Below are 24,070 nucleotides of genomic sequence, written 5' to 3'. Positions count from 1 at the left end.
TGCGAGCTAGCAGAAAGTATCTTTGGCAAACCCAACCGGTACCATTCTCTGTCGTCTTTACAAAAACTTCTACTCAGTCTAATGTGCTGAAAAATGCACAGGCACTTCATGGAGAAGCCATCTTTGGAATGGAAACCCATGTCAATGCTGAGGTCTTACCACTTCAATTCAATTAACAAGCAACCAGGTGACTGCCATACTCCACTAAGTGAATTATGACATGCTGCTGACACACAGGGAACCAAGACAGCGCTCCTGTCATCATGACTGCGCTGTAATGGGGTATTGAAACACAGAGAAAATAATTATTCTACCTTTGTCAAATTCAGAACAGGAGGCCATATTTGAGCTGAGAGTACTGATCATCTGATGACTGAACTGGGCAGATAGACACTGAAGTCAGGACTATAAGACCTCGTTAGGAAGCCACATTACTTCGTAAACTTGCTTAACAGTGAGTCACTTGTTACCAATGACATGTCTAACATGGAAAAATCAGTAGGAATGGTAGAATGACTTGAATGAGCGGAAGTGTGTGCTAATGACACAGCTTGATCACCATGGTGATGATTAGGCAGAGTTAGTCTAGTCTGAGGAGTGTGTTATTACTGCTGTGATCTGAGGAGGCAGAAGGCAGGCAGTTCTCTCCCTGTCCAGTCTAGTCCGGCTGGCATACCACTACTGGTGACTGACAAGGCTGAGGCTGACACCCACAATGCATCACCTGGCCTTGCATCGCCTTTGATGTATAATACATGAATAGGCAGCTCTCTGAACACAGGGTGTGATATTGGGACGGTGGGGTGGTATTCACAGACAAGCTTGTTCCCTTCTCCATATCCAGCCCCCCACCCCAACTCCAAACCCCACCCCCATACTACCAAAAGCAATACCAACTGAATGCTAAATAAACCTGTCGTCTCGTGAATAATTGAGGATCTCGGCCGGAGCAGGCTCTGATTAGCATACGGGCCTTATGGACCCAATCTGCACAGCAGCGACAGGACAGACAGCCTTCCCTGTTTCCGGGCTTCTCAAATGCACAGAAGGGTTTCATTTCTATTTCAGACTCCTCTCACTCCTGGTCCACTAACACAACGAGAGACCAGCTCCATCATTCATTACAATGCACATTGTCTGCTGCAGGCCAGGCACCGTGAGGGACAATTGGTGATCTGAGGCACCAGGAATATGATCATAACCAATGGCTGCAGCTAAATGCTACAAACACATTTGAGGGCAGATAAGTCGTATCAATTAAGAGCCATATGTGCATGAACAGTGGAAGATACTTGACGGTCATCCCCAGAAGTCCCACATAATCAATACCAGACAAAAACTTGTCTCCACACCAGCCGTCATGAATATACAATTATAACATGTAATGAGTGCTTGCAGAAGAGAGCAGGAATACATAAAGATGCTGCTGTCCCCTGGCTCCCTCTCCTCAGGTCCCTCTGACTGGCTGGCCCTGGCCCCTGGGCAGTAATCCCTGGACCCCCACGGACCCCATCCGCTCCCCCTGCTCTCATTAGTGCAGTGCTGGGGCCCTGCAGGCCTGGGGAGCCTGCCTCCTGCTCCCCCTCTCTGCTGCTGGGGTAATGAGCACATAATCAGCCTGGCTCCCTGGCAGCAGCTCACCAGAGGGGCACGTGGGCATATGGCCATGGTGTGTGTGTGTGGGTGGGAGGTGATGGATGGTGGGGGTAAGGGCACAGTGGGGTGTTTCAGTCTGAATGGGTATCAGAGGACACTTCTGCTCACACATCTGATGACCTTGTCTCTCAGATCACCTGATTTTCTCTTGGCTACATCCTCTTCTGGTTAACATGACCACTCTAAAATACTCTGTGGACCGAAGAGATTTAGCTGAAGGGCAAGAAAATATAAACGAGAAAGGAGACCGTGACTTGAAATGGGAACAAGCAAACTGTCCACTACAAAATCGAAAGTTAGGCAATTAAAATAAGTAAAATATTCTCCTTCAAAATCAACTAAATCCTTCACATCTGAATGTCAAAGTCCTGGTCCTCATTCACTATAAGTCTCTCACTATCAACCTTCCTGGTTCAATGGACATTCAATAAAGATGAAGGTCGCACAAATATAGAAGGCTCGTCACAGACAAACATTTGTAGGTTTCTTTTATGCGAATCTTGAGTTCAGCCAAGGTAGGGCAGCATGGAACCAAGCCAAAGACCTCAGGTTCCTCGTCAAGTCTTCAATAGCCCCTTTCATTTCCTCCTAATTCAATTGCAATTACCCTGCTCCTTATTCACATTTTTTTGCTGCCCTAAAATACAGGCCCATGCATTTCATAATGTCATATATTAAGTAAATAAAATAAAATCCATTGGCAGGAACAAAACAGGGCACAGCGAGCCCTGTGTCCCGCAGACAAACGAGCCATACTCACAGAGAGTCACTGACAGGTCAGCACTGACAGGTCAGCACTGACAGGTCAGCACTCTAATAAAATATATTTAATTGGCTTCCAATTGAGAGGGAAGTCAGCTACAGGGAAGCCATGGATTCCCCAGGGCAAGGCCTGCACTGCTCCCACTGACAACAGCTTCCCATTGACGCCACTCAATGAAGACTTTGTCAAGTGCATCATTGTGTTTATGCGATCCGACAAACACACCAAACTAAACAGACCCGTCTAGCCGGAATCACTAAGGTCACAGGCTGAGTCACTGTGATTATTTAACCACAGTGTGGTAACCATGGGTGGCTCGCTGAGCACAACTACAGATCACTTCCCTAACCCCAGATCACCCAGATATGAGGTACAATACTGGGAGCCGTTACTAGACACAGTGAGTGGCTGGCTGGATGGTGTGGTGTACTCACTTGGTGTCCTGGGGTGGGGGAGCAGGGGTGGCTGGATGGATGGTGTTGTGTACTCACTTGGTGTCCTGGGGTGGGGGAGCGGGGGTGGCTGGATGGTGTACTCACTAGGTGTCCTGGGGTGGGAGAGTGGGGGTGGCTGGATGGTGTACTCATTAGGTGTCCTGGGGTGGGGGAGCGGGGGTGGCTGGATGGATGGTGTGGTGTACTCACTAGGGGTCCTGGGGTGGGGGAGCGGGGGTGGCTGGATGGATGGATGGATGGTGTACTCACTAGGTGTCCTGGGGTGGGGGAGCGGGGATGGCTGGATGGATGGTATGGTGTACTCACTAGGGGTCCTGGGGTGGGGGAGCGGGGGAGCGGGGGTGGCTGGATGGATGGATGGATGGTGTACTCACTAGGTGTCCTGGGGTGGGGGAGCGGGGATGGCTGGATGGATGGTATGGTGTACTCACTAGGTGTCCTGGGGTGGGGGAGCGGGGGTGGCTGGATGGATGGTATGGTGTACTCACTAGGTGTCCTGGGGTGGGGGAGCGGGGGTGGCTGGATGGATGGTATGGTGTACTCACTAGGTGTCCTGGGGTGGGGGAGCGGGGATGGCTGGATGGATGGTATGGTGTACTCACTAGGTGTCCTGGGGTGGGGGAGCGGGGGTCTTTGAGTCCGGCAGCTCCAGGGACATCCAGTAGAGGCCATTTCATCTGCAGGTACTGTGGGGTGAAGAATAGGTAACATGAAACACACATGTCTGGACACTGAAATAATACAGTAAGGACAAGCATACAAAAACATGTAGGGGGGGGGGTGAAAAGAGTGAAAAGGAATGTATTTCTAATACAATGATACCAAATCTGCTTGGTGCACACTCAAATGTACCACTCACACAATTTTACACCACATGCTGTTATCGAACTTGCTATAATGTGCTTAGACCAGTCCTTCTCAAATAGTGGGGCGCGCCCGTGTGACCCCCGGGGAACATGCTTTTTTTGGCCGCAGGGAGTATTTTTTTTTTTTTTTAATTCACCTAACAAGAGCACACAGCACAGAGCAGGAGGTATGAAGTGCAGATAACAAACCCTTAAGAGACACCATGGAAAAATATTTAACAGGGATGAAAAGAAAGGTGGAGAGAGACGGAGATAATGAGACAAACGTAAGTCTCCCGAAAGCTAAGACGAGGAAATATGACGAAGCGTATGTAGCGCTTGGCTTCACTGTGACTACGGTGGGAGACGATGAGATATGATGAAGCGTATGTAGTGCTTGGCTTCACTGTGACTACGGTGGGAGACGAGGAGATATGGTGAAGCGTATGTAGCGCTTGGCTTCACTGTGACTACGGTGGGAGACGAGGAAATATGACGAAGCGTATGTAGTGCTTGGCTTCACTGTGACTACGGTGGGAGACGAGGAGATATGATGAAGCGTATGTAGCGCTTGGCTTCACTGTGACTACGGTGGGAGACGAGGAGATATGACGAAGCGTATGTAGTGCTTGGCTTCACTGTGACTACGGTGGGAGACGAGGAGATATGACGAAGCGTATGTAGTGCTTGGCTTCACTGTGACTACGGTGGGGGACGAGAAGATATGACGAAGCGTATGTAGTGCTTGGCTTCACTGTGACTACGGTGGGAGACGAGGAGATATGACGAAGCGTATGTAGTGCTTGGCTTCACTGTGACTACGGTGGGAGACAAGGAGATATGACGAAGCGTATGTAGTGCTTGGCTTCACTGTGACTACGGTGGGAGACGAGGAGATATGAGGAAGCGTATGTAGTGCTTGGCTTCACTGTGACTACGGTGGGAGACGAGGAGATATGACGAAGCGTATGTAGTGCTTGGCTTCACTGTGACTACGGTGGGAGACGAGGAGATATGGTGAAGCATATGTAGTGCTTGGCTTCACTGTGACTAAGGTGGGAGACGAGGAGATATGACGAAGCGTATGTAGTGCTTGGCTTCACTGTGACTACGGTGGGAGACGAGGAGATATGGTGAAGCGTATGTAGCGCTTGGCTTCACTGTGACTACGGTGGGAGACGAGGAGATATGAGGAAGCGTATGTAGTGCTTGTCTTCACTGTGACTACGGTGGGAGACTAGGAGATATGACGAAGCGTATGTAGCGCTTGGCTTCACTGTGACTACGGTGGGAGACGAGGAGATATGGTGAAGCATATGTAGTGCTTGGCTTCACTGTGACTACGGTGGGAGACGAGGAGATATGACGAAGCGTATGTAGTGCTTGGCTTCACTGTGACTACGGTGGGAGACGAGGAGATATGGTGAAGCGTATGTAGCGCTTGGCTTCACTGTGACTATGGTGGGAGACGAGGAGATATGATGAAGCGTATGTAGTGCTTGTCTTCACTGTGACTACGGTGGGAGACGAGGAGATATGACAAAGCGTATGTAGTGCTTGGCTTCACTGTGACTACGGTGGGGGACGAGGAAAGACCGGTATGTTTACTGTGTCTAAAAATGTTGGCAGCGGACAGCATGAAGCCAAATAAATGAAGGCATCACTTAAAGACATTACACCCCAATCACGCTGATAAGCCGCTTGAGCAGAATATTGCCAACAATCGTCCCGCTTTGTGAACACTACTTCAGTAAACCAGCGAACACTGTTAGCATCATATTAGGTGAGGTACCAAATTGCTCAGTGAAAAAAAAAAACACTCCATAGCAGAGGAGCTGATACTGCCTGCAGCATTAGACATGGTCTCTGTCATGCTGGATGACGCAAGTGCTGCAAAAATAAAAGTACTTCCCTGAAAACAGTTCCCAATATGACTGGGTGAGAGATCCTTTCAATGCACCAACTCCAACTAGTTTCAGCTCCGCAGAGGAGGACCAGTTCAATGATATGATGTCTGACTCCACATTGAGACTGAGGTTCACATCACAGACACTGAGTGAATTCTGGCTGAGTGTAGAGAGGCAGTATCCACTCTTAGGGCAGAGGGCCATGGGCATTCTTCTTCCTTTTGCAACATCTTATCTTTGTGAGACTGGCTTCTCTGCTGTTGCTGCACTGAAGACCAAGTACAGGTCCCAGCTAAACATTGAGCAGGAGCTGAGAGTTGCAGTATCATGCTTCAAACCCCGCTTCGAAAAGCTGTGCTCTGCAAAACGTGCTCATTGTAGCCATTAATCCTGACTTCATTTTGATTTTTTTTTTTTTAAATCAGCAAATTGTTTTATTCATTTTTGTTTTATAGGTCAGTGTTTCATATATTGTGCTCCTGAGTTATTGTTGCTGATCAATTTGAATGTATTATTTATTGATTATATTTAATTGTATTTTTCAGTATCAAATACAATGGATACAATGTTATGCAGAGGTGTACTTATAACAATTTTATAGACAAATGATACTATTTACAGTCGCGGCGGAGAGTTGGGAGGCACGAAATGTTTTGAGAAGCACTGATGTAGACCAACTCGCTAATACTTGTTGAGACTGAACTGCATGAAATATGGTTGAGCTATTCCAGAGCAGATGTCATAAATGGTGTGAGAGCCAGCAGAAAGACAGAACTCTGACAGACACCTGTATGAGACTCACATGTTGTTGGAGTCAGACACTGGCTTTTGGCAGAGCGGGGGAGAGGGAAGTGAACACAGCAGACTGGAGGGGGACTGTGAAATCTCCGTTTGTCAGAGAAAAAAAACAAGAGTCCAGCTGTGGGCGCCCATCCACTAGCGGGTGGGAAGGCACAGCTGGAAGGAAGCTCCATCAGATCGGGCGGGAAAGGCAGGGGTGGGATCTCAACACTAAGCCTATGGCATCCTGGTGAATTGTTTTGGCCTTTTGACCCAAACCAAACTAATCCACTTTCCTTGTTAGCATTTTTCATCTTGTTATCATAGTCATCATTATATGGAGCATTAGTGTTTCCCTTTAAAAAAAAATTGGGGGGGAACACTAATTGTTATTTTATGGCAGCCCAGCCCATGCATCCTCGCATTGGAACAGGATCATGTATACAGGAGTTGTTTTATCTCCTCCTGAAAGCAACACGTTTCAAATATATCTTCCCTATCAGTCTTGGTGCTGTGTGGAGCTGGTGATCTGTTCCATGCAGAGCTCCACCATCTGCTTTGTGAACCTGTTTAAATACCGGATACAGCAGATTGTCATGCATGTGGATTTTCTCCATGGTATCCAACGACTTCAAAATTCATTAAAAGGGTTTTCATTTCAGCTTATAATGCATTTGTGCGAGCACACATAGACATGTGGTATCAAAGTTCATCTGAATACCAACATGATTCCAACACCTCTGCATGTGTCATTAGTAATGTAACAGCATTGCTGTTTAGTAATGGATCCACTAGTTGCGAGAAGTTTAGCACATTACTCAGTAGTTTAATTTATGTTGAGTACGGCACTCCCCAAAATGGCTAGGTCGGAAGCAGGCTTCATAGAGAGAGAATGATGGTCCCTGTAACCAACCTCAGCCACCTATGCTTAGGTCTTATCAGTGGACCTTCGACTGTTTCACTGCACTGATCTAAAGGTTAAGACCATTTTAACAGCTCAGCTGTTTCAGGGGCTAGTGCACTTAAACATACATGTGCCCACTCACTCACTCACTCACACACACACACACACACATCACATTTGACTCATACCGTAATTGTGTCCTGCTGTTCAACTTCTCAAATCCACATCCCAGAATCAAACAAATGAAAGAGTATTTTGCATGGGAAAAGGCCATCTTGTACAATAAGACATGGCACGTTTCCTCATATTACATAAACCAAGGCTGTGCACTTTCATTAATAAATTATACTGTTGCACAAAGTGATGTATATATGGTGGGGAAAACTCACTGCACGCATGTGAAAGATGACAAAAGCCTATTCAAGGCTTAAAAGACTTATCTATCATCTGTGCAGGATTTGATTTTTAAAGCTTCATTCATCACTCCGAGTTTGTAGAGAGGAAGGAAACTTGGATGACTGCGGGTTAAAAATGGAAAAGACATTATAGCAGCAGGGGGAAAGGGAGAGAGGGGAAAAAAACATTCAGGAATGAGTTTGTCGGAGCAGGCAGAGGGTATTGTTTCCTGACAGCTGGGGTCCAATAGAGTACTGAGGGAGGAGGGAGGGGGACCCTTATTCCCATCTAAAAGGGGGGGGAATTCTTGGAGTTGACATCAGCCCTTTTCATTTTCACCACACTGCTCAAGGCTGAATCGCAGGTTCCAACTAATGGGCCCAAGTCCTTACAACTGTCAGAAGGCCCTTGCTTTTAGAGGCTGCTAGCTCCCCATTGAACATGTATTATGCGCTGTGCATACTGCCTAATGAATGCTGCTTTCTGGGGGGAAAAAACAAAACAATACAGTTTTCACTGTCTAATCTATGTCATTCACGAGTCCCTCCACAAATGAAACAAGCCCTATTGTGAGCGTTTGGTCTACCCTGACCATGCCTACCCCCAGCTCCCCCCGTTCCCTTATTTGACAGCTTCTGGCAGGACTGGGGAACATGCCCTAGGGCACTTTTATATTCAGAAGAGTCAACCTCCTTTAAATAATTGCCACTGTACACGATGGAGCGGCTGGTTAGAGAAAGAAACCCTCAAACTACCATCTTCCACTACCCTCCCTACAAATGACTACTCAACCTTACACACCCTACCTCACTGTAGTCAACTACACACAACTCACTCACTCACTAACAAGAGAGAGAGAACAGTCCAGTGGGCTGTGGTAGGGGAGACACGGAGAGCAAGAGGGAGAAAAACAACTCAGGAATCAACTCAGAGGAGCCTAAGTTATTCAAATGCTTCTTATAAATCTTTCCTGACACAGTCTTACACACACACACACACAAATACAGTACATTCGGAAAGTATTCAGACCGCTTAACTTTTTCCACATTTTGTTACGTTACAGCCTTATTTGAAAATGGATTCAAATAAAAAAATATCACATTTACATAAGTATTTAGACCCCCTGTACTTTGTTGAAGCACCTTTGCCAGTGATGCGACTCTTCCTGGGTATGACATTTCAAGCATGGCACACCTGTATTTGGGGAGTTTCTCCCATTCTCCTCTGCAGATCCTCTCAAGCTCTGTCAGGTTGGATGGGGAGCGTTAATACACAGCTATTTTCAGGTCTCTCCAGAGATGTTCGATCGGGTTCAAGTCAGGGCTATGGCTGGGCCACTCAAGGACATTCAGAGACTTGTTCAGAAGCTGCGTTGTCTTGGCTGTGTGCTTAGAGTCGTTATCATGTTGGAAGGTAAACCTTCGCCCCAGTCTGAGGTCCTGAGCACTCTGGAGCAGGTTTTCATCAAGAATCTCTCTGTACTTTACTCCATTCATCTTTGCCTCGATCCGGACTAGTCTCCCAGTCCCTGCCGCTGAAAAACATCTCCACAGCATGATGCTGCCACCACCATAGGGATGGTGCCAGGTTTCCTCCAGACGTGACACTTGACATTCAGGCCAAAGAGTTCAATCTTGGTCAGACCAGAGAATCTTGTTTATCATGGTCTGAGTCTCCAAGCGAGCCGTCATGTGCCTTTTACTGAGGAGTGGCTTCCGTCTGACCACTCACCATAAAGGCCTGATTGGTGGAGTACTGCAGAGATTTTTGTCCTTCTGGAAGGTTTTCCCATCTCCACAGAGGAACTCTGGAGCTCTCATCGGGTTCTTGGTCACCTCCTTGACCAAGGCCCTTCTCCCTCGATTGCTTGGCTTGGACAGGCAGCCAGCTTAGGAAAAGTCTTGGTGGTTCCAAACTTCTTCCATTTAAAAATGACAGAGGCTGCAGACATTGCTGCAGACATTTTTTGGTGCCCTTCCCCAGATCTGGACCTCAACACAATCCTGTCTCTGAGTTCTATGGACAATTCCTTCGACCTCATGGGTTTTATTTTATTTGTATTTATTTTTTGCTCTGACAGGCACTGTCAACTGTGGGACCTTACATGGACAGGTGTGTGCCTTTCCAAAACATGTCCAATCATTTGAATGTACCACAGTTGGACTCCAATCAAGTTGCAGAAACATCTAGGATGATCAATGGAAACAGGATGCACCGGAGCTCAATTTCGAGCCTCATAGCAAAGGGTCTGAATACTTATGTAAATAAAGTATTTCCGTACATTTTTATTTGTTGCAAACATTTCTAAAAACCTGTTTACGCTTTGTCATTTTGAGGTATTGTGTGTAGATTGTGTGTAAAGTAATCCATTTTAGAATAAGGCTGTAACGTAACAAAATGAGGAAAGGGGGAAGGGTCTGAATAGTTTCCAAATGAGCTGTATGTTGGCAAAAGATCAGTGTTCCTCATGAAGAAGTTGACTTTACTCTAAGTACGGGGAGGAAGCTTCAAATCCAAATGGGAATGACATGTTCTCTCTGCAAAATAACAGAACATTTAGGCCAGAGGTTGCTAAAATGACCAGGAATTCTGTTAAAAATGTGTTTCATTTAGAAAATTGGTTCTCCAAGTGTTCCCATGAGAAAAAATTAAAAAGAGACAAGTGATCACGGCTCAATGTTATCTAGTTATGAAATGATTCTTATGTTCAAAACAATTGACGTGGTCAATTTGCAGTGAACAAATGATTAGAATTATGTTCCTGCCCCCTGACCATCCACTCCGGGAAAAAATCAGCCCGCGGCTGAATCTAGTGCCCCCCCATTCAATCAAAATCAAATCCAAATGGTGTTTTTGACTAGAACACAGAAACCTGGTTAGGAGACTTCATTAAATCCCCCCCCAAATAAAAAAGGTACTTAAAACCCAGAAAGGATGGCACGGTAAATAGGAAGATACTATTGAAAAGGAGGTTCCCATGGCTGCAGTCTTATTGAATAGTCTGTAATAGATTGAAAACACTGCTAAACTAAAATCAGCAATTACATTTTACAGTAAACTTCAGGCAGTCCTGTAATGCTTGACAGATGTCCTTAATTTCATTAGAAACAATTTGAGCAGGCCTATGTTTGGCCTCCATCGAGACGCTGGTTTCACTGTAGAGACTGAAGAGTGTCAGATAAAAAGCTGTGAGAGCTGTGCAAATAGTCAACTTCTGCAAATATCTGATCCATTTCCATGCCTCTCTGTCTTCCAGCCTCCAGAACTCAAAATAGACATCAGTAGAATACTGTGCTACATGTCAGGGACCCAGATGCAACAAAGGTGGCAAAGTCGCCACAGAAAATTTCCAAAAAGCCAAGATTAACTCTTTGGTTTTTCGAACAGAGAGAATACAGCATATGCTCTGGGGCATGCTGACTGCCAGAGTTGGGTTCTAATTGTTCAATTTCTCTCACAGAGCAGGGGGGGGGGGGGGGACATGGCCAAGTGTCTTTGTCATCTCTGAAGTGTGTGGTGCCATACTGCTGGCCAGGCAACATCAGAGCATGGAGGAGAGGAGAGGCAGATGTCTGGACATTTGTTGTCAAAGTAAATCAGACACTGCCAGAGAGAGAAATAAACAGGCCAAACTTTTCCACCAACTATCTGCAGACGTTGGAGTGTTTTAAAAAGTATTATCAATCTGATGTCAATGGCATCCTCAGAGTCTTCTGTTCTAGTCAAACAAAACTACAAAAATGTGTCTTTGGAGTGTCTACAATGTCTATTTTAAAGAGCAATCTTGTCTTTTATTTTACCTTTATTTTATTAGGCAAGTCAGTTAAGAACAAATTCTTATTTTCAATGACGGCCTAGGAACAGTGGGTTAACTGCTTGTTCAGGGGCAGAACGACAAATTTGTACCTTTTCAGCTCGGGGATTCGAATTTGCAACCTTTTGATTACTAGTCCAACGCTCTAACCACTAGGCTACCCTGCTGTCTAAAAACCCTATTGTAGACCCATTTTTTATGGTTACAAATTACTAACCAAATGACTTTAAAATGTTAATACACTGTTCTAAGATTCCAATGGCAACAGATTAATTGACAGTAACACTCCAGCTCAGACCTGCCCTAAAGCTGCCTTGCGCTGTGGCATCAAGCCCCCTCCCACCCCTCTCCTCTCCAAACAGCAGGGCCAGAGGAATGCTTCCAGGGATTGCTCCAGTAGATAATGTCAATCACCTACTGCGTGGAGAGCCCCTCCCTATGGTTTTCTTTTGCCCTCCAACAGAAAACAAATGGGCCACACAGCTTGCTGTTAGAGTGAGGTGTTAATGATCCTCTACCCATATGAATAGCAGCTCCACACATTTGCCTTGTCAACCTTACACCATAGTCCCCCCGTTTCTCTCCGCTCAAATCACCTGCTTATGCGAGCCATTGACACTTCCACTTGATCTATGCATGACTTACAATTATAAGCTTGCAGAGCAAAGACAATTGCTGTAAGTAGTCCCACCTTGTCACCGAGTTTGAATTAAGACCCATTGTTTGCAGACATTGCGGGCAATTACATAGACATAGGCAAAGTCCAGCCCTCATTGTGCTAATTAGTGGTTAATTGATGGGGAAACGACAAGTCGTTCCGCTGGTCAGCTTGGCTGCTACTGGGCACAGAAATAGTTGTTAGTGGGTCGTTCCACCTCATAAAGCACAAAGAGGACCCACCATCTCAGATTGTTCTGAAATTGTTTCATTATTTTGTTGAAATATAATTTGATCTGAGAAGCTAATTTATTGCACCCAAATTGGCCATTTAAATGTATAGGATTCGTTTAATATTAATTCAATATAGTACCTAACATCTGATTTGGACTAAACCTTTTTCTAACAATGAGTTAGACATGAGGAATCCAAAGAAAGGGACAAACGCCACCCATGGGCCCTCCGCACCCCACCCCAACAACGAGTATATAGTATCAGTTCTGAGTTCTCTATGTCTCACATGTAGTATGGTGATGTTTATTTCCCCTGTTCAGAGAATTAGTCATTTAAGTTAGGTTTATGTCCCATCTTACATCCTGATATTACCAGGTTCTGGCCACTAGATGGTGCTGTTCTAGGTCTTTTTCAAAGAATCCCCACACCTCAATGTAAAAGGGATAGTTCACCCAAATTCCCAAAAAACTAAATACATTACATAGGATAAATAAATAATACTCCGAGACGCATCTACACTGTAGATGTGTTGGTTCCATGTCATACGCACAAAATGCTTATTCCTCTCACAAATTTGTTTACATCCCTGTTAGTGAGCATTTCTCCTTTGCCAAGATAATCCATCCACCTGACAGGTGTGGCATATCAAGAACCTGATTAAACAGCATGATCACTACACAGGTGCACCTTGTACACAGGTGCAAAATAAAAGGCCACTAAAATGTGCAGTTGTCACACAACACAATGCCACAGATCATATCTCAAGTTGAGGGAGCATGCATTTGGTATGCTGACTGCAGGAATGTCCACCAGCGCTATTGGCAGAGAATAGAATGTTCTGAAACAAAGCTGAAAATGTCCCAGTTCTTCCATGGCCTGCATACTCACCAGACATGTCACCCATTGAGCATGTTTGGAATGCTCTGGGTTGACATGTACGACAGCGTGTTCCAGTTCCCGCAAATATCCAGCAATTTCACACAGCCATTGAAGAGGAGTTGGACAACATTCCACAGCCTGATCAACTCTATGTGAAGGAGATGATTTGCATGGCATGGTCACACCAGATACTGACTGGTTTTCTGATCCACACCCCTACCTTTTTTTAAAGTATCTGTGACCAACATATGCATGTCTTTTTTCCCCAGTCGTGAAATCCATAGATTAGGGCCTAATGCATTTACTTAAATTGACTAATTTCCTTATATATAACTTATATGTAACTCAATACAATTTAGCATGTTGCATTTAGATTTCTGTTCAGTAAACATACTACTTGTCAAACATAGAAAACTGGTATTGTAAACTTCTTGTTAGAAATAAAATTATACTTCAACAAAATAATGTTGCGGGAATGCTAATATCTGTTTCTAACTCCAGAAATGATTTCAGAACAATCGGAGATGGTGGGTGTCATGGCTTGCTGAAATAACATGGAACGATCCTAGTGGAAAAACAGCCCATTATCCAGTCTGACTCTCTGCAGTAAAGTGGATTACCTTAGGAGGAAGTTGTCAATGGAAACAATCCTGAGGAAAACTAAGGAACTTACAAGGAGAAATAAAACATGGAGAAAATATTATGGTGCGTACATAATTGATGGAAATAACAATTATTTACTGTGAATATATCCACACACTGTATTTATCATGTCATACCTAAACATAGATATACACTGGCCACCTTTTATAGGGTTGTCAGTAAATAACAAGATGCTCTTCACATTAAAGACAAATATTGCCTTAAACAGTTATATTCTTAAACTAAACAATGTCGTGTTTACATTTATCTTGGTGTCTCCTACAAATGTATGAACTACTCCAAGGCAATACAAAGAGACATTATCAAATCACTTTCAATGTCCTTATCAGTGTTGGTACCATAATCCCCCCCAAAAAACTATCTTTTCAGGAAAAACTGTGTTCCAAATGCACATGCCATAAAATGGATACAATACCAACTACGCCATTTTGAATATGAGTACATCAAAAACTATAGATGTGTGTGGTAGGATATGTGAATAACAGAATGATATTGCTCAATGCCCCCCAGCCCAGAGCAAACATCCAGTTTATGTTTGGGGCTAACCCTGAGAAGGTCGCTGTTTCCAGCAGTGTCACTAGCATCCTGCTAATGGCTAGCACATTTGAAGTATCCATTAGTAAGTAGAGGAGTGAAGTTAAGTGACTGTGACAGGGGCACTCCCTCCGCTCGTTGGGCCTCTATTGTGACCCGGTTGGTCGCCCTGCTCTCTTATTCACAGCCGGGGAAAATGGGTCAAAGGTCAGCCATCCAGAGTGCACTGGTTTCTATGGCAACATGGCCTATGAAGGCCAGGCTCATTTGCCTCTTAACATGCTCTTGTACACAAAATAACTATTTGTGCAAAGAGGGAGAGAGGAGAGTGAAGAGGGAAGGCAGGCTGAGGGAGGTCTTAAAAACACAGTGGAGGGGCTTTTCGAAGATTCCCCAACAGACTGTGCCAAAGAGTCCCAGATAAATCCAACATAACATTCATCGATGCTTTCTCACAACTATCAGTCTTAGTCCAATACAGAGCTGACATCATTGCCATAGTCGTCTACAAGCTATAAAGCTGAGGTTTAAGACACAGACAAACAACTTGCTAATTCATCCACACTTTTGGTATTGGTTTGATACTCAACAGGGAAAATACTTCTAAATATTTCACAAACATACCAGAGATTCAATTTCATTGAACTCAATGAGCTTTCGTGTCATATGACTATCTCATGCATATTTAGAAAAATGCCAGACTGGTCTTCAAGCCCTGAGTTATTTAGGCTGCAAACATTAGGTTTTGTTTGTAAAGTCCCACTAATGAATTTGGACTTCAGTCTCAATACACCATCTCTTTTTACATGAACATGAAGTGCAAGCCCAAGTTATGTGTTGGATTTTGCTTACTCTTATTTTGGCCTTTCTGAATAGTGCCTTGGGGGTTTTACTAGAGAGGGAAATACTGTGGCTTTACTGAGACTATGCATTTTTACAGCTCACGCAGTTATTTCAGGGTTAATTTTTTTTTTTTTTTATGTGATCCTGAATTATTGCTTCCTGTAGCCAGAGCTGTTGCTACGGCAGCAGAGTGAATGCCTTTTTTAAAGGAAGCACAGTATAGTTTTTATTCTATTTAATTGACTTTAAGGCAATTTCAATAAGATGTGGTTAAGGAAAATAAGCACTTTGTGAGGCCTTGTTGGGGCGAAAGTTTGGAATAAGTGAGCAATTGTATTACAGAACACAACAACAGGCAGGTCAAATAAAACAGAATGTATAATTAGAGCCACAAGAAAAGAATCATGCGTCTGGCATGAGAGGACAGGAGGCTGCCATGCTGTTGTAGTCAGTTATGTGGTTTTCCATACCTGGGGTATCTGGTTTAAATTCTGATAGGCTTCTCTGTTAAGCCTAGTGTTAATGCAGTCCAATATCAAACCATGCTACACCAATAACGAAGAAGACGTTGTCTGTCTTTCGCATCATTTCTACTGGCATTGTTGGTCCAGTTGTGCAGGGACACAACATTTTATTGTTTGGGGAGCAGCCTACTTTCATTGAAATGCACGGCCGTAAACCTCTGTGTAATTAACTCCAGAACATGTGGTGGTTAACAGTGATTGGCTGGATGTTTACTGTAAAGCGCAACAGAGAAATCAAATGAACTCTATGTGCATGTGTGTGCGTGTGTGCGCGTGTCTGTGTGTGTGCGTGTGTGTGCATGTGTGTGCATGTGTGTGCATGTGTGTGCATGTGTGTGCGTGTGTGTGCGTGTGTGTGCGTGTGTGTGCGTGTGTGTGCGTGTGTGTGTGTGTGTGCGTGTGTGTGTGTGCGTGTGTGTGCGTGTGTGTATGTGTGTGCATGTGTGTGTGCGTGTGTGTGCGTGTGCGAGGGACGGAAACAAAAGTGCAACATCTAAACAAATGGCACATCATTGAAACCTGCATTTTTCATGTTTAACCAAAACACAGACTAAAAGGGACAGCATGGGTTACCAATATAATGGAGAGTGTGGTGCCTGCCAAGCTGATTAAGACGCAATAATAAGTCCACCATACAACCTCACACAACAGGGAAAATACCACTACACAGTAATCACTTCTAAACTGAGGGAGAAACATAGAAATACACTTTTTACAGAAAATGTAGATAAATATTTACACCTCAGAGTAAATGCGATGATAAGTCTGCCAACTTTTCTATAAGTGCTTTCTGACAGAGCAAACCAGGCCGATTTTGTCTAGTCTTTTAAAACTTCCTCAGAGCAGCGGACAGAGGTAGGAGACCATGAAGCATCTTTAAGAAAAAGCACGTTTGAAAAAGTGGGGTCAGTGGGTGGGGTGCTGGGGAGAAGGGGAGAGAGAAAAAGGGCCTAAATTAAACACATTTGTTTCTGCTCTCACATACCACAAGTCTTATGAAAACAGAGGGATGATTGTGTTCTCTCTGCAGCCACCCCCCAATGCCACCCAGCCTCCTCCACCAGCTCCACCCTCCCCACCACACACACACACACACACACAGCTGCCTGCAGATGCCTCCAGTGTTTGCATTGCAAGCAGGCCCAAATCTCAGGGCCTGAAGTCTCAGCCCTGCCTCGTCTCAGTTTTACTGCCTGACATCCCTCTCACCCCACTGCTAACTCTCTCTCCCTCACACACACACACACACACACACACACACACACACACACACACACACACACACACACACACACACACACACACACACACACACAGGGTATCTATGCCTGAACACTATGTTCCTCTTGCGGTACTTCAGCCCATACATCCAAGTCACATTGTTCAAGTTCAAGTTTAATATGGCAGCATTTTGGACATCGTATTCATGTAAAAATTATTAATCAAACAAAGTTAGACTGTGTTGCTGACTCACCTTTCAAGACGAAAATGTTCAAATGGGCCAAACAACGGTTACCATATAAAATCATTCAAATGTTCACTAGTACAAGTGTAAATAAAATGACACTTTCTTAAGAAAGTCCATTTAAACCCAGAGCAAGCATCCAGCACATACTCCTGCTTGCCAGTTTCCTAATTCCAGAAACATCCGCCTTTAGGAGGAACACAGAGCAAAACGAGCCTGGGTCATAAGGTCATTAAACCTCTTCAAGGATCACCAAGTCGCCTGACAGCTAAACAATGGAGTAGTAAACATGTGCAGGGGAATCTTCACCTTCCTAAGCACACATTAACCTCTCAGTCCCTGTCAATACTTAGGAAAAACCTCTTGAACAAATCATTTTGAGAGGGTTTGGAGGAAAAGGGAGGTGGATGAAATTCAGTGATCTTAAAGAAATAAAATCTTTACAGATAATAAATGCCATGTCAAATGAAATAAAATGATCTGTATCTGAGAGGAAAGAAAGGAAGTCCCAAAGGCACAATGTTAGCCAGTAGTCTTGATGAATGCCAATGATATCATGGAGGCTTTTATCAGGGAGAATGGAGGGCCACTAAATGCCAATGGAAAGATATTGAAACCCATAAAGATGCTGTAACTACACCGACATCAACTAAATACTGACCTTGCCATTTTCCAAAAATATTCCAGTCGCTGCATATTACTATAATTCAAATCGGTATACATTCGTATGAGAGGGGCAAGGTGGTTATGTTCAGGGGCTGCAGCAAATATCAGATTCCCAGGCAGGAACAGGGCAGTGTACCAATTACACTGAGAGTGTTGGGGAATGTAGAGCCAAGACCACGCAGCCACAGACCTGAACACGGACCACTCTCCACAATCACCACTGGCCATAGCAATACCGCACATGCTGTTTAGCTCACGTAGTAGTTTTGTTGATGCAGAGTGGAAGAAAATATATTTATTTCCAGATATATTCTTTCCAAAAAAACTAAACCTATCCTACTTTACAGTGTAACAAACTTCTTCCAAATCCAAAGTGCTCACTCCTGCAAAAAAAATGGAGATGACCCAAGCACTGTAAGCTGTGTCTCAGAGTGAGACAGAGACAGAAAGAGAGAGGGGGGGGGGGAGAAAGCTGATGGAGGAAGGAAGGGGGAGGGTGGAAAGAAGGGAGAGGGGAGCTTGTGCACAATTACAGTAGGGATTTATGGCCTGAGAAACAATTTATAAATCACATCGCCTGAGATAATGTGATCCAGATTGCTCTCCATGCAGCTGCAATTTTGGTCTGCGTGAAACTGCATAATAAACCTGACTGGAGGACATTTTGGGGGTGGGGGAGGTGGGACGGAAAGAGGCTGGAGTTGTTGGTGGGGGCTGACGAGAGAGGTCTTTGGCTCACAAACTTTGGAGGTGTTATGGACAAAAAGGCTGAGAGTCTTTTATATGTGTGGTGTGAAATTTTGCTGAGGTGCAAAACAAGATTGTTGATCTTGAGGCGGAGAGTCCTTGCGTAAACCTCACAATATGGCTTTTCACATGCAAATAATAAGTCAGACGTTTATGAAAAGCTCAATCAATCTAAATGCCATTATGTATGGAGGTGAAGGGTAATTATTGAGGGAGAACCAAAAAGTAGGCCTGCAGAAAAAATACCAATAACAGTTATACAACAAGACACCATATCCATATCTCAGGTTCTAAGCCAATGTCATTACATCCATGTGAAAGTATTTAACCACCATAATCACATCAATGGATTAGAGTGAACCCAAACATTTATTTGAGATAAATCATGGTGATATAATTGTTTTTTTTTTTAAACAATAGAGTGGCTTTTTCCCTCTCTTTTCACAGCTTAGAGCTGGTCCGAAAAAGGGAACGGATGTGCTCGGTGGGGTTTGGTGCCCACTCAGCCAAGTGGCCCTGAACCTTGACCTCTCACCCTTCACCTTTGGGGGGCAAACAAAGCTCTGAGTGACATCTGAAACAGGAGACCCTATGGGGAGAGAGTGTCTGGACAGGGCTGAACTGACCCATTAACGCTGCTGATAAGATTGTGCCTTTTTCTTCTTATGAGCATCTTAAACCATGGGGTAGCAAGCACACTGCTCAATCAAAATAACGAAGCAAACAACTAATTTGAGGTCAAAGTCTTCATCTCATTTAATCTAATTTATTTGCCAACACCTCCGTATTATCCGAGAGCAAACAAAACTGTTCCCTAATGAACAACTTCACCCGCCTGACGCCAAGCAAAGCTGTGGTTACCAACAACAAGTGAGAGAGAGGTTCCATGGAGCTAGTTATACATGTTTAACGAGGGGCTTTGCTAAGCCAAAACTAATATGAGTTATAGCAAAGAAGGAGAAAATAAATGGAATAACATGGCAAAACAAATTATCGAAAAATAGATGAAACAAACCAATAATAACCAGTCTGTTTATAAGGAATTCACTGAGGCATATGCACTTCTCTTCCAAAGATTCAACACAATAGCTCAAGTAAATAGCCTCCAAGCAGTAGCATGTTGTAAACAAAAACACTGGAGAGTGTTGATAGCCAATGTGGCATATAGAAGTGAATGTAAGCCTTGGTCTCCAGAAAGCTTAAAGCCACTGTATTATTTAAATCAGGCAAGGAGAGAGGAACATTGGGCGAAGGCAGCATTCTGTAGCTCAGCTGTGAGGCTCGAAGTAGTTGCCCTGGGGTCTTTGTCCTGCTTTTTAGGGCAAGTCTGAGGTAGTCAAAGACCCTATTCATGACCAGCGCTCTCGCTGCCAACACAACCATACAGCCTCAGTCAACTCAGCCCACAGCTATAGATCCTTCCCATTTCACATGAGAATCAAACCTGCCCCCCAAAGCCTGCTTCAGGGATTTCCAATAGCAGGCCTTTCCAGCCCATGTACAAATCAAACAAAAGGACTCCTTGGCTTACTCCATGTCATATAGGCTTGATTAGAGATTTTTTTATGTAGCTAACTGGTCTAACTATGCAGCAAAAAAGTCATTCACGTTTGTAAGGATTTTGTATCAAACCATGTAAATGGAGGAGAAATTATACCAATGGAAGGTGTGGAGGAGTTGGCTTCTAATCATTCCCACTCGCCATATTGCAACTGCACCTATAAAGACCCCTCTCTTAAACATGTTTAATTCTGGACATTTTTCCAGAATAAATTTGAAGTCTTATCTTTTATTATACTATTGATCATGCTAGGGGACAACTGTTTCAAAGTTTTGAAAATATATTTAAGCCAAATAAGGACAAGCGTCAAATGAACAAATCACAAGGATAATCTAAAGAATCAAAAACACAGAGAATCTCACTTCCTCTAGGTACTTATCACAGTAGGAGGCCATTTCTACTCTTGCTAGAACAAAAGTGGTACCTGCTGCGTGCCGACATGGTAGTGACGAATCTGCCGTTCCCATTTGTAGAATCGCAATGCTAGTCAGTGGCCAACAACTTGACTTTGAGTCAATCAGTGAGCACAACCCCCCATGTGGGGGAGCCAACAGGGGTGACAACAAAAAAATAAGAGGGAATTGTCAGTACATTCACGGTTAAATGTCATGAGCCAGTCACACTTAATATTTTACATTTTAGTAATTTAGCAGACGCTCTTATCCAGAGCGACTTACAAGAGCATTTCGGGTTAAGTGCTTTGCTCAAGGGCACAGACAGATCTTTCACCTAGTCGGCTCTGCGATTTGAACCAGCGACCGTTCGGTTACTGGCCAGCTAGGCTACCTGTCGCCCCATATGAAATGTAGGCTATGGGATGGTAGCTAGCTGAGTGCACAGACGCATTGCAAACAACACTAAATACTTCCTCCAAGCTAGATAACCACAGTAGCTAGTATTGCCATTATAATGAAATCACAGTGTATTAGTTTCCTGGAAACAACTGCCTTTGTTAGCTGCCGAGTCGGTGCAATGTCCTTAGCTAGCTAACCAGCTATGTTGTGCTAACTAATGAATATGCTAACATTAGCTAGCTAAACATTTGGCTATGGGCTAGCACTGGCAGTATGTGATTATGGAAAGTTAATTAAATAGTTTCTTCGTCATCTTGGTAGGTAATTATCTAGCTAGTATCAACAAGGGCTTTCTACAAAATAGCAATATTAGTGCAGCTAGCAAACTAACATTCGAATCTAGACCATAAACTAAGCAACACAAACGGACAAGCATTGCCAAACAACGCTACAGCCACCTTCTGGTTCGGAGTACTTTAACCAGGCTGAGTGACTGACGACCAAAGTCTTTGCTGTGTGAACACAAAAGAGAGTGACTGCCGACACTGTTCAGAGGTGCTAATTATTCGCGGCTGGCGAACGTTAGACAATCCTATGTGCATGTCCCTGCTAAAAGGCAGGAGAAGGGGAAATCCCAAAATCACTTGAAACCAAAGCTTGACGATCTCAGCTGGAATTCATCAGCGTGTATTATTCATGGTAATCAAGTACATTGCATAATGGTTTGAAATATTCCATGAAAGGACATAAAAACTACAAATCAAACAATTAAAAGCTGTGACCATTTTACAACTCGTCTAACTAACTAGATCCACAAGTGGAGACAACGAAGCTACACATTTCAGGTGAATTGTGTCTTTGCTTTAATCAAATGTGATGCTCTGCAGAACATTGGGACTCCTTAACAAGTACAATTGGTATACAGGGGTTACATGGAGGCAGCTAAGGCAACCAGAGGCAAATGGGGAATTTAAATGTTAGGACAACATCCACATCAACAAGCTGAATGATAACTAAATAACCATTTCAGTTATGGCCTTACACTGAAAGCCCTGTCACAGGTCCAAAAGTGATGTTCCACCTACATGCCTTATCCAAAGAACCTTGTTTGAAAGTCTTGCATCTTCCCCAGACATCCTCCACTGAACAAGTTAATCCTTATCTCCAGAAGCTTAAAGTGATTTAAGAAATGTTGACATTCAGTCAAATGGGTAGCAAGCTACTCTCTTCCAAGAAACATTCCAATACATCCATCTGCTGCTTGTAAATGTATGCAAGCTTACATTACACTAGTGTACTATAAACACTAGTGTTATTACACTGTTAAATATGTATGAAATTGTAATAAGAGTTGAAATGGGAGTAGCACACCAGTTCACACTTTGGTGAACTTGTTTGACATTGTATTGATTCCATGCACTGCGTGTTCATTAACACACGTTTCTCACAAATCTTTCAAAGTGTCATGTAATCACCAAGCACGTAGGTCTTATGACAGAGGGACACTATGTCCAATGTCCATGTGTGTCCAAGAAAAGATGTCCTCATCTTACTGTGTTACGGTGGTATCTAGGACCTTTTAGAATGCATGCAGGTGCAACGTGATGGCTCTACAGCCCTTCACCAGGAGACTTAAGCCGGGACCAGCAGTGCTGGAATGAGACACACTGATTTACAACTTCAACATGAACAACAGCTGCTCCGCTCACTGACAACTAAACTCATGCTGGAAAGATACCCAACCATTTCTTTATATAGTATAGATTGGAGAGTCTAATCTGGCCCTACTAGTATATACACTTCACAATTAACCTATGGTTACCACTTTATCCTGCGTTCCTGAGAGTAGAAATAGCAGAGTAAGCCTTAAAAAATGATTTCCATGGCCGTTATATGAATTTAAGTGAGACCAGATTAAGACCAGTGAATCTAGATCTGTAGGATCTGACAGTGTCCTGCAGCTCTCTGATTGGCCTGTGAGGAAAGGGCAATGCATTCTGGTCCATAACAGAGTAGTGCAGCTCTGTGGGGGAGAGAATCCCTCAAATGAGAGCCTCAAGGTCTGGAAGCTGGCCGACCTCGGGATAACAAGCAAAGGAATAGTGAGGCCTATATCTGCCCCAGTTTATGCTCCCACCACCACATCTCATCAACAATCTCTGCTCTTACCTTCTCTGCTCCCCTCTCCCTCTTCTGCTGCATGCACAACTTAAACTGAAAACAGCTGTTTGTAATACCAGACTGATAAAACCTATTTAGATTAGATTTTGTTTGCTGTTCAATCAGGTTTTATTAGCATGGAATGAAAACTTTAGTGTACACTTTGAGAGCTAACCTTAGTTAATGTAATATAAACAAGTCTCTGCAAAGTGCGGGGCCACGTACAAGGAACCCCAAAGCCGTGAGTAGTGGTGTCGTCACTGTGCCCCCTTCCCCATCAATCAGCCATTGGCCCAATCACCTGTGAGGCAGATTGATTACTCAGATCCCCTGATAAAACTAGGGAGAAAAACTCCCTCTTAAACGGAGGCTTACTCCTAATAACGGAGACCATAGACATTAGTGAGCATGAGACATGCTGGCATTCATATGATATATGATCCAACCCCCACAACCTCCTGCTCATGTTATGGCAACCTTTCTACTTTCAATACAGTTAACAGCTGTATGGCCTTGCTGGGAGCTCTGTTGTTTAGTGGGAGAATTCCACATATCACACATGGCTTAGCCCTTACCTTCATGCCAAAGATGACAGGTTTGTCAATGAGAATCATATTGCATTTCCACTACCTTGACTCCTCTGACTCTCTGAACCCCATCATGGCCTATCCTAAAGACACTAGAAAAATAGGAGAATCTGCTAAAAGAGGGCTGCAAATATCAACCCATCCATGTACATCAAACAGTGCTGTGCTGTCTTTCTTTTCAGGCATGGAGAGGGTCAGGAAACTGCCTACACAGTAACAATGTTGAAGATATTAGG

The 24,070-nt window shown here is 44.0% G+C and overlaps 1 protein-coding gene across 4 annotated transcripts in view; it reads right to left on the bottom strand.

Moving 5' to 3' along the window:
* Positions 1–24,070, bottom strand: part of LOC110526333 (transcription factor 7-like 1-A) — a 47,191-nt gene that overhangs the window by 15,748 nt on the left and 7,373 nt on the right. For all 4 annotated transcript variants that reach the window (XM_036979780.2, XM_036979781.2, XM_036979779.2 and 1 more), the window contains exon 4: positions 3,477–3,560. In XM_036979780.2, coding sequence (XP_036835675.1) covers positions 3,477–3,560 — 84 coding nt within the window. The remainder of the gene's footprint in view (positions 1–3,476; positions 3,561–24,070) is intronic.

This window comes from Oncorhynchus mykiss, chromosome 6 (assembly GCF_057628025.1).
Source record: "Oncorhynchus mykiss isolate SJ-2025 chromosome 6, ASM5762802v1, whole genome shotgun sequence".
Classification (NCBI taxonomy): Eukaryota; Metazoa; Chordata; class Actinopteri; order Salmoniformes; family Salmonidae; genus Oncorhynchus; species Oncorhynchus mykiss.
Note: the sequence above shows the minus strand (reverse complement) of the source record. Positions and strands in the feature narration are given on the sequence as shown.